Source organism: Hyaena hyaena, unplaced genomic scaffold, assembly GCF_003009895.1.
Source record: "Hyaena hyaena isolate Hyena2069 unplaced genomic scaffold, ASM300989v1 scaffold_770, whole genome shotgun sequence".
Lineage (NCBI taxonomy): Eukaryota > Metazoa > Chordata > Mammalia > Carnivora > Hyaenidae > Hyaena > Hyaena hyaena.
The window spans coordinates 257,180-269,485 of NW_024081405.1; the positions used below are offsets into that span (position 1 = coordinate 257,180).

Consider the following 12,306-nt stretch of genomic DNA (forward strand, 5'->3'; position numbering starts at 1 on the left):
ATTCTTGCCAAACTCACCAGTTTAGAGGTCTATGATCTTTTTTCTTTTCACCTGAATGCTCTGGCTAGAACCTTCAATACAGTGTTGAATATAGTGAAGCGTAGACATGCCTGTTGTATTCCTAATCTTAGGGAAAAGAATTCAGTCTTTCCTCATTATGTATGATGTTAACTGTTGATTTTTCCTTCATTAAGTCGAGGAAATTCCCTTCTGTTTGCTGAGTTTTTTTCAGGAATACATGTTGGATTTTGTCGGATGTTTTTCTGTATCTTACGGTTTTTCTTTGCAGTTTGTTAATACGGTAAATTACGTTGACTTTTGAATATTAAACCAACCTGCATTCTTGGGATAAATCCCATTTGACACATGGTGTTTTCCTTTTATTATGTTGTTGGATTTTATTTTCTAAAATTTTTAGAAATTTTGCATATGTATTCATGAATGGTACTGACCTTTAGTTTTCTTTTCCTGCAGTGCCTTTGTCTGGTTTTGGTGTCAAAGTCATACTGGCCTCATTGTGTGGGTTAGAAGATTCCCTCTTTCTCAATTTTTGGAGGAGTTTAAGTAGAATTAGTATTGTGTCCTCCTTAAACACTTGATAGTATTTTTTTAAATGTTTTATTTATTTCTAGGAGAGAGAGAGACAGCGTGAACAGGGGAGGGTCAGAGAGAGAGGGAGTCACCGACTGAAACAGGCTCCAGGCTCGGAGCTGGCAGTCAACACAGAGCCCGACGCGGGGCTCGAACCCACGAACCGCAAGATCATGACCTAAGCGAAAGTCGGACGCTTATCCGACTAAGCCACCCAGGCTCCCCAAACACTTGATAGTATTATGTTTTTCCTTAAACTTAAAAGTGAAGATAGCTGGACCTAGAGTTTTCTTTGTGGGAAGGTTTTTTTCTTTATTTGTTTTGAGAGAGAGGGTGCAAGTGAGTGAGGGGCAGAGAGAGAGAAGGAGGGAGAGAGGGAGAGAGAGAGGAAAGCAGGGCTCACCCAGAGCTCATGTTTTACACGATGTGGGGCTCAAGCTTACCCATTGTGGGACTGGAACTCATGAGTTGTGAAATCATCACCTGAGCTGAAGTCAGATACTTAATGACTAAGCCACCCAGGTGCCCTGTGGGAAGGTTTTGAACTTCAATTCCATTTCTTCCATAGATACAGGATCTAAGTTGTTGAATTCATTTGGCGTAAAGACGTTTGTGATAATTTCCTTCTTATTCCTTTAATAGGTATAGGTACATTTGGTAGTGATGTCACCTCTCTCATTCCTGTCTTCTCTATTTCCTAATCAGTCTGGCTAGGGGTTTGTCAATCTTATTGATCATGTCAAAGAATTAGATAGTTCTTTGTTTCTTGAGATCTTTGTCAAATTGAGCCTGTTGTGCTAACATCCTAGTCCACTAGAGCAGCACATATACTGAAAGCACTTTATTGATATTTGTTGAACCAATGAATGAAAAAAAAAAAAAGAACCACTGATTTCTGCATGTAAAGTCATCTTAATACTACCACATTCTTTTAGATACCAGCCATCTCCTTATCTCTTACTTATGTCAGTACTTTCTTATGGATAAGATCTAACTGAGCAGGATCTCCAGAGGCCACGTTAATGACCTTGACTTGGCTCGAGGATATGACCCAAGAGAGGGCTAGAGGGGGGTGAGGCAGGCAGCCAGCATTGAGGAGGGAGGGAATCTTGAGACAATAAAGAAAATACATGGAAGCTGAAGACACAGTGAATCAGAGAAAGTGTGATAAAACTGTAAGTCAGGAATCTTGGGATATTAAACTAGCAATTTAGGATGAAAGAGTGTAAGTTCTAACAAGAAAGGAAGGTCACATGACGTGTAATCCAAGAATGAATACCCAAAGTGATTACAGTAAAAGTTTCAACTTAATGGCATCAGTGTCAGAAAGGTATTGAGAAATGCTCAAATGTTAGAGGAAAAAAGGTAACATAAATTGGCTTAAGTAAATTATGAAAAATAGGGTTTCTGTTTATACTCCCCACTTAATATATTGGGCTGGGGGTTGCCTGGGTGGCTCAGTTGGGTAAGTTGATTTCAATTCAGGTCATGATCTCATGGCTCATGAATTCGATTCCGGCGACCAGCTCTGTACTGACGGTGTGGAACCTGCTTGGGATTCTCTCTCTCTCTTCCCCTCCCTCTCTCTACTCTTCTCCCACTCACGTGTGTGCACATACACATACACACGCTCTCTCTGTCAAAATAAATGAACTAAAAAATAAATTTCTGGTTAAAGGAACCAGTTAAAGGTCATGACATACCTAGGTGGGAAGAAGAAATCTCTCATTGCTTTCACCGGGCTAAACAAATAAACAAACAAATAAAAAAACTACTGACTTGTCTAGTCTCTGTACTAGCTAACCACAGTGACCTTGGGTTTGCTTGTTCCCTGTACATTTTTTGTTTTAGACATTGTTGGGTTTTTGGTCCAAATTGCACACATTTAAAATGCAGTTTTATTAATTTTCTCTCACACACACACACACACACACGTGCTCATGAACCATCACCACAACCAAATTAGTAAACACATCTGTAATCCCCAAAAGTTTACTTGGGCCTCTTTGCCATCCCTTACTCCTGCCCTGTCCACTACACATTCCTTACCAGTGTTCCAGGAAACCACTGATTTGCTTTCTATCACTATAGATTGTAATGTATTTTCTAGAATTTTATATAAATGGAATTACAAAGTATGTGTACTCTTTTGTCTGGTTTAAGTTTCACTCAGCGTAATTATTTTGAGATCCATGTGTTTTGTTGCCAGTACATCAGTTTGTTCCTTTTTATTGCTGGGCTGTTTTCCACTTTATGGATACGCAACAACTTATCCATTGATCAACTGATGGCAAGCTTTTGCACCTGCTTTTTCATTTCTCTTAGGTAAGTATCAGAGGGTAGAATGACTGGATCATAAGTTTAACTTTTTAGGAAATTGGCAAAGTTTTTCCAAAGTAGCTGTACCATTTTGTATTCTCACCAGTAGGGGGTGAGAACTCCACATTGTCTCCAACACATTCACAGAAGACAATTTGGCAATATCTATTGAGATGAAAAAAGCAGAAATACTTTGATCCAGTAATGCCACTTTAGGAATTTATCCTATAGGTATTCTCTCACAGATGTGAAAGGACATATATATAAGGCTGTTACTGCAGCATTGTAATAAAGATTAGACTAATCAAAATGTCCATCACTATGGGGCTAGATAAATTGTGGTACATTGGTATCTAGAATACTCTGTAGCTTCAAAAGTAATCAGGTAAGCATAGGTGTTTTTGGAAGGAAAACTGAAAACACGGGTTGCCTCTGAGAAGGGGAAAATAAGGCCAAAGGTGGGAGACTGTCATGTAGTCTTGTGTCCTATTTTGAACCATCTGGATGTATTACTCAAAAAAAAAAAAAAATAGATTTAAAACTTTTTAAATGTCTCTGGAACTAAAGCAGTTATTAAAAATAGAATTTTAGAATCTAAACCTTTCACTTTAGAGGTAAGAAATCTGACACTTGGCAGTGGTCAATGATTTGCCATGTTCAAATACTTAGCTCAGTTATCAATGAGTACTTATAAGTCCTGTTAAGGAGAATCCCACACCTCGTGTAAGTTCTCCTTGTAGTCATTTAAAACGACGATGTCTTTTTGTTAAAAATACAACCATTATCCCCAGGGAGCAGAAGCTTCTTAAAGCAGCACTGATGTAATGAACAAATACTGGGGAACCAGAAATGGGCTGGGGTCCTAATTTGCCACTTATTATCCCCTGGTTTCTTCGTGTGTCAAAACAAAATAGCAATGCTTTTTCCAAAGGGTCGAGGTTATATGTGTGAACCTGACTCACTGATACGGTACTCTGTTCCATTGGCTATCTTCACATTACAGTGCAATAGCTCATTGTATGCTTTTTCCTCTAATTATGAAATATGGCAAACATTGTAAAGGATTTAGAATAATATGAGAAACACTCAGGTTATCAAATCTTAGCATTTTGCCGTATTTGCTTTACATATTTTTGGAGGAGGGTATAAGTACCCTCCCCTATCCCTTTCCCTATTCTCCAGAGAAAACCATTTGTTAATTTGGGTGTTCATTTTTCACACTCTGGTTTTTGTACTTATGGCTACATAAACAAAACCAATGTATTGTTTTGCAGCATTCAATTTTCTAGAGATGTGTTGTTGTTTAGCAACTTTTTTCACTCATTTTTGAGACTTATCCATGTTGATATAATTAGTTCTAGTCTTTCCATTTTAACTGCTTTGTAGTAGTATTTAAATTAATTGCCATATTTATTTAAAAAAATTTTTTTAACATTTATTTTTTGAGAGACAGGGCGTGAGTGGGGGAGGGGCAGAAAAAGGGAGTCAGATTCAGAAGCAGGATCAGACCCCAACACGGGGCTCAAACTCACAAACCATGAGAGCATGACCTGAGTTGGATGCTTAACTGACTGAGCCACCCAGGCGCCATAATTTATTTAACCATTCTTCTGTTAATGGGCATTCAAGATGTTTGGTCCACACAAACCATTCTGTAATGAATAGTCTAATATACATCTCACTGAGCATACACAGATTTTCTCTAATATATATAGAACTGTTTGGTGTAGGGAGTGTTCCCATTCATCTTTACAAATCCGAAATAGATGCATTAATTTACACTGCACACTGTGCATGGGAGTTCCTCTTTCTTTAAGTAGCTTCTAATGCTTGAGGCTGCAAGACATTGAAAACTCTAACATCATTAATCACTAAGGAGATGCAAACTAAAGGGCAAGGAAATACCACTATGCACCTAATAGATGGCTAAACAGAAAACCCCAAATGAATATATCTAGTGCTGACAAGGATGTAGTGCAACTGAATTCTTGTGTATCACTGCTGGGAATGTAAAATTGTACAGTATACAATTCAGCAACCTTCCTTCTAGGTGTTTACCCAAGGGAATCAAAAACATGTCCACGTAAAAGCCTGTATGTGTTTACTACTAGTGGCTTTATTCATAATTATTAAATGCCTTAGAAAGTTTTAAATTTCAATGGATTTAGATTTAGTTTCAGTTTTTGAGAGCAGGTTTGGATAGGGATTCAAGAGAATTTCTGAGAGTGGTTAGCACTTGGTGGGAACAGTGCCCCATCAAAGGAAAAACCACCAGGAAAGTCTGAGTGTGTTCACAACTATTTTGTCAAAGCTTAGCTTTTATAGGGGCAATCTTGGAGATAATGACGACATCAAGGAAATGGTTAATTCTCAGAATCCCTTATGGACTACCAAGGCACATTCATCCTTGCAAACCAAGAGAGACTTCAAAGTTTGCTATCCTCCATAAAAAGGTTTCAGGACTGAGAAAAATTGCTCTGGAGGATAAAATATGTCTTGGAAATACAGTGGAAAAGAAATTAGTTGTAGGATTTGCAGATAAAATATAGGATGCCCAATTAAATTTCAGTTTCAGGTAAGTAACAGTTTTTACACAGGACATACTTATATTAAAAAATTACCTGTTTTGATCTGAAATTCGCATTTAGCTGTGTATCCTGTGCTTTTATTTGTGAAATCAGGCAACCGAAACTGGTGAGACTCTTGAATCACATGGTCTTGTTTAATGTAACTTAGCGTTGAGAAGGAATCTAATTACTTGTGTGGAACAGTCATTTATTTACATGGAAGTTTTAAGCTTTTCACAGTAGAACTTTTCAAAATGAGTTTTGGTGATACAGATTACAAAATGAAGGTAATTTCATAATTATGTTAACTTCAAATTCTGTAATTATAAACACTGCCCTTCTCACTCTGTCTAAAAAGATATAATGGGTCTAATATGAATATATAAAAAGATTGTTTTGTGATTAACAAGAAAACCATTATTTGGTTTTGTAACAAAACATAAAGAACTACCAAAAAACTGTCTCCTGCGTGAAAAACACTAAGCATATATTAGAAATTCTCCATTAGTGCAGACTCCATTGTAAGAGCCCTTCAACCTTCACTAATGATGAACGCCATCACATACAGTATGTAGTCTTCCTGTAATGGGACAAAAATCTGTGTCACCATGTGGAGTAATAGAAGAGGGAAGGAGAAACAAGAGAAGGAGAAAATCAGTTTAAGAATATTTTGAGTTGGGAATAGATTAGCTGGTTTAACAGGTCTACAGTGTTCAAATGATATGTTCACGTTATTACCTTGCGAAAAGAACCATGAAGAACATATAGACGTCTGACTTATACGTAAGAGTCACTGGTAGAAAACAGAAACAATAGCAATTCAAAAGTAATTTTTTTCAACTTAAGTAAACATAGTTTTTGACCATCTTACCATGTATTAGATGCTGGATCCAGCACTTTGTGGGATACAAGTATGACTAAGTACTTAAGGAACTAAACATCTGGTAGGGTAGAAAGACACATGCATAAGTAGACATAGTACAAGGTGAGTTCTCAAGTAAAATAATAGATTGAAAATGCGATCAGAGCACAGACGGCGGCAGTGTTCTGGCGGTGGTAAGTCAGCAAAAGCTTCATTGAAAAGTGGCTCTTGAGATGGCTCTGGACAAGGAGGTGTAGAGTGGCGCGGGGATCAGAGGAGCAAGAAGAGGCAGAGCTGGGCAGGTGCAGTGTTCGGGTTTAAAGCAGCAAAACTGCTTTGAGTACACGATGTGGGAGGAGTTATTTACAAAATGAATGGCTCTGCCTCTGCTTTTGCCCTGGCTCATTAACCCGTTGCCCCGCACCTGGAGCGCTTTGCTGTCCCATCAGTCATCCCGTTGGCCTAGCCAGTCCCGTGTCCTCACTGGACTCAGCTTTACTGTTGCTTCCTCGGGCCACCTTTACCTTCAAACTGTATCTCCTGGCACTCCATAACTTAGTATGTTTGTCACACATATAGTTTAGAAATAAACACCTATCTCCTCAGATTATACATTGCCCAAAGACAAGGACCTTCTTCTGTCTTATTCACTGTTTTAACTTCTGGGCCTTAGCATAGACCCTGGCACACAGAAGACACCTGACAAATTGCTGATGAATGAATTCTGGTAATGCGTTTTATGTGTGCTTCAATATTACAGGGTTTATAAGAGAGGCATATTTTAGAATTTATAAGAAAACTAGAAATACAACAAACAATAAAAGCACACAATGAAATACTGAAACAAACCTCCATAATCTTCAAATACCTTTATAGATAGCACCTTCTATTTTAGATATTAAAGAGTATCTGTATACATTTTTAGTCACATGCAGGTGCTATCTTAAATTTAGCTAAACTCAAAATATGCCTCATATTTGAATTTAATAGTCACTATTCACTTACTTTCATAATCCTTTCCAGTTTCAAAATAAAAGGATTTTAATAGTGTCCGTATACCCATTGAATGAATATATAATTGTGCTCTCTGTAGCAAAGTCCCAATACTTGATTACCAGATTTACATTGATTAGAAGGGATGGCATTCAAGCTGATAACTAGTTACCTCATTTATGGTATCACTAGTGAAGGAAGTCATTAAAATATCTAACGTATGAACCTAGGGTTGCCTCCAAGTTCCAACTAGATTTGAATGACACACTTTTTTCATTTTTATAATTAAGTACTAGAGATATTTTATTGTAAAGACTGACGAATATATCGAATATGCTTTGTTTTGCAAAGTCTGATTTTCAACTGTAAGATACTGGCACTTGGGGAAAAAACAATCACTTAAATGAAAACTAAAAATATAAAGCCTATGTTTAAAACATGGCCTTTATTAATACTGCCCACTGAGCTCCATTTTTATTTTACATTGAAATACTTCTGCTTTGCAAAGAAAAGACAGAAAAGTGCATTTTACAAGAGTACTTTTTTTTCTTTTTAATTCTCTGCGAAAATGGAAGGAATCTGAATCACAAGTTCACAATGTGGTAAAATGAAATTAAGAAACAATGATTTCAGTAATGCTATGCCATCACTAGTGTTTGGCTCTGACTTTGTTCTTGTAAATCAGATCCTGATATACAGTCTAGAGCATCTAGGTTATTACTCTACAGCATATTAAACACAGAAAAGGAGGTTTAAAAAAAACCCCTTTCAATGTACAAACATGAATTTAAAAACTGATTTTAAAAAATCACCTTTTTACATAATGTATATGGCAAAAATGCTTTAAATACATGATTTTGGAAGAATTATTTACAAAATGTATCAGTCTGTGGAACAATTCACAGACAAAGCATACATAGTTGCTTTACTTAGTTGTTGCATCTCAACTTTGGGAGATAGAAATTTATTCGGCAGTACAGCAAACATAAAAACTATGACAAAGTATCGTAAGGGCAACCAAAACTTTGATCCTCAAAACAGTTTAAATACGAGGACTGCCAAAGTTTCTAAACGAGGACCTATGTTAAGGATACAGATGCCCATGCAGAGTCCGTACTGTTTGAAGGACGGAGATGCGCCCCCTTCAACGCGGGCAGAGCTGCTCCATGCAACCTCCTGTAAAAGGGACAGCTGAGAGCTATTGTCGTCCAAAGAGTGAATTAACCTAGAATTTTCTTTTTTTCAATTTTATTAATATTTTAAAAAATACATAAAAATACAACATCCAATGTCTGAATAAATATATTTAACAAGTTGCAAGATAATACCTTATTTTACACAAAATTTTCAGCTTTAGAAATCTTGTTAAATAACTTCATTGTTGTTATATATTTCATTTTTGTCTTTTTGTAACAAAATAAAAACTCTGAAATTACATAGAAAAAAGACAAAATATTTTTGTCAAGGGATAAGATAGTCCACTGAAAACTTATTCACAATTCCACTGTAAACATTAATAAACATTAAAATATTTGCATAATTGTGTGCTCAAAAATCCTATAAAAAGTGGAAGACTTATTACAACTGTAGTTTTCAGTCAACTACACTTCCTTTCACAATTTATTTTGTCCCATTTACACCTTTAAACCTGGGCACACTGCTGAACATATACTTTGGCAGTTCTAAATAGCAAGTGCTTCCACAAAAATTAAAAAACAACAATAATAAAACAAAAAACACAACATAAACCCCCTACTCACCAAGTGTTCAAATACATCTTAGTGAAAGTGCAGCAGTCACTATTCAGCTGGATAATATTTTGATGTTTATCATGTGCACTTGCTTGTCTATGATTTCTATAACATTTGAAAGCGTTATTATACAAATTCAAATTTGCTAAGTGCCCTTTTTCTATCTTCACAAAAAATGAAAAAAATTAAAGAGGAAAAATTATGACAAATATGGCAGGCTGCCTAACCTTCAATTATTAATCAGCTTATTTTTCGCAACAGAAAAACAGAAAAGAGAGGGAATAGATCCAACCCAGCCTGGAAAAGTATACAGGATATATACTTAGCAATGTCAGACCAGTTGAGTGCTTTCTGTGGTTGTATTTCAGGGTTTGGGGATTTCTGTCCATGGCAGCAAACTGCTGGGAAGGCAGAGAAAACGTTTATCACCTGCATTCTACAGCAAGTACATTTTGTGGGGGAGATGACGATGAGGGACTCATTCCAGTGTCTGATGAAGCAGATGACATGGAGGCTCCTGCATGAGACACTGTGGAATCAAAACAACCACGTTAGACCCAAAAACGATCAAAGATACCTAGCCACTGGCAAATTAGAAATATATTGATCATTCATTTCAATTAAAGTCCTCTTAAATGGTGCTAAAGGAATAACATTGCACAGAATTTCCTGTAACCAGCTAACCACTGGCTTCCTATCCTTGTCCTGCCCAAGAGACCTAATGGACACAGCATTCCCATAGGCAACAGTAGTTACCTAGGTCAGGTATCAGAGTCATAAGGACCCAGACGGAAGTGTGGGTGTGTGATTAGAAAAAAGTCCTCACGTGACTAACAAACTCTCTAGGAGGAAACAGCACAGGCTTAGGATCTCCACTCTGTGCATTTGGTACTTGGCCATTTTGTTTTGTATTTTATCTTCGCTTTCTCTGCAAACCTTTCCTGTCTCCTGCCAATCTTTACCTAACTGTTCCTATTTAAAGTTTTAATTTTGGAGGCACTTGGGTGGTTCAGTCAGTTGAGCGTCTGACTTCAGCTCAGGTCGTGACCTCACAGTTTGTGGGTTCAAGCCCCGTGTCGGGCTCTGTGCTGACAGCTCAGAGCCTGGAGCCTGCTTCAGATTCTGTGTCTCCCTCTCTCTCTGCCCCTCTCTCACTCACCTCTGCCTCTTTCTCTCAAAAATAAAATAAAGTAAAGTAAAATTTTTTAATTTTTGAGTATCTCTCAGTGTATACATGTACTATCAATGTGATATGTAACTTGTTATTACAAATTCTGATATGCCAGAAGTCACTCAGTATCTCATTTTAATAACTCACTTCACACTAAAAAAATAACTAAGAAAACAAAAGGGTAAGACTGTAATGAAAGAAATGTTTTTTCAGTTGTCTCAAACTCATATCACCTTTAGGAAACTTGAAAGCAGTTCAGGGTGCCCTGAAGAAATTTCAGTTTGTTGATTTGCTTTTTTTGTGTGTGTTTAAAAGTTCTGTAAAGACTGCCCGCTACTTACAGTCTTTAAAGAAAAGGACAAACACGGAAAGCATTATCTCCTTCCATTAGCTCCATCTTATTTCGAGGAATAGACTGCTGGACTTGGACTGGAATGATTCAAGACCACATATGATACAAGTCATTTTGCTTAGAAATATATCCCCTGACTCTCTGCACTGGCAGAAAACTCCTCTCAATATAGGCAAGCCTATCCAGGAATTTACCTTTTTTTAAGAGACTGCTCTCCTGAAGGCCTCCCCTTGTGACATCCTACTTCTGGAATAGTTGCTCTCTAAGCCTGCTCTGCAGCGGTCATCCTATAGCTTTCATTCATCACCTTGATATCTGCCTTACTGTTTTCGTAGGTAGGATTCCTTGTTTGCTGGGTCTCATGTTGTCTTCTTACCTTTCTAGTTTCTAGTGCTACCACTGAGAAATCTGACATGAGAAACTTGATGCTGTTCTGAGACCCTTTTATTTTAGATATTGTATTTTTTTATTTTAATTTTAATTTTATTTATTTTAGTGAAAGAAAGCACGCATGAATGTGGGGGTGTGGGCAGACGGGGAGAGAAAAGGGCAGAGGGGGAGACCATCTTAAGCAGGCTCCACGCTCAGCACAGAGCCCAACTTGAGACTCGATCCCACAACCCCAGGATCATGACCTGAGCAGAAATCAAGAGTGGGTCACTCAACCGACTGAGCCACCCAGGTGCCCCTAGATATACCTTTATATGGTAACATTTTAGAATCTTCTGGTTATCCATAGGGTTCTAAAATTTCACAATGTGCTCTAGCATGATTTTTCTCCCCTGTTCTTTAGAGAGGTTAGTGAGTCCTTCCAATCTCCTAATTCATATCCTTTATTTCTGGAAATTTTTCTTATAATACTTCTTTGATAACAATATCCTACATTTATTCACTGCTTTTTCTAGAAATTCTGTGATTCAGAATCTGTGGCCAGATCCTATACTTCTTTTAGTTCTTTTTGACCATCTACTGGAATTTCTTTGGCTTTGCTGTCTCTTCTCTTACATTTTTTAAATTCCTGTTATATTTTTCATTTCTGAGAGCTCCTTCTTGGTCTCTGAATTGTATTATTAGTATCATATTTTTGTTTCAAGACTGCAGTATCTTTCCTGCATCTCTATACAGTAATTATAGTTTGATGTTCTGTATGGTACACTGTTTTTTCCTAGGTCCTTTTTTTTACTCTCATTTTCTACTTTGGTTTCTACCTTGATGTGGAAGCTTTCCTATCTGCTCTTGTGGCTTCCATATTTAAAAGGAGGATTTTAAAAAGCTAACTGGAGGCTGTGCGCAAAGTGTGCAGAGCTTTTCAGTGATGGGCAGCGTGTGTGTACTGACTGGCAAGGATCTTGCTTTTTGGTTCAGGAACCTCCAAATGTTGGTGTCTGAGTTGGTCATTCCTCTTGAGCTGAGCAGCTTCCCCAGAGGAATCCTGCAGTGTCCTCCCAAGAATGAGCATACGCTTAGTTGCCAGCTTTCAGGAGGCCAAGAGGATGAGAGTCACAGGTGGAAAAGGGACAGGAGTCTCATCATTCAGTACTGCATACTTCTGCTCAAGCTCCTCATTTCTGGTTTTGCACTTAACCTTCACCTTCAGCTATGACTAGTATACCTGCAGTCTACAAGCCTATTAATTCCCCTCTCCCTCCAATAAGCTAATTTCTTTTTTTTTTTCTGCAAAAGCTGCAGAAAAAGGTACT

General features: G+C 37.5%; 1 protein-coding gene across 6 annotated transcripts in view; it reads right to left on the reverse strand.

The window, feature by feature from the left end:
- Nucleotides 1–7,749: 7,749 nt before the first annotated feature.
- ARID4A (AT-rich interaction domain 4A) overlaps nt 7,750–12,306 on the reverse strand; it is a 67,609-nt gene continuing 63,052 nt past the window's right edge. For all 6 annotated transcript variants that reach the window (XM_039218667.1, XM_039218668.1, XM_039218673.1 and 3 more), the window contains exon 24: nt 7,750–9,612. In XM_039218667.1, the coding sequence (XP_039074598.1) occupies nt 9,509–9,612 (104 nt within the window). In that variant the 3' untranslated portion in view covers nt 7,750–9,508. The remainder of the gene's footprint in view (nt 9,613–12,306) is intronic.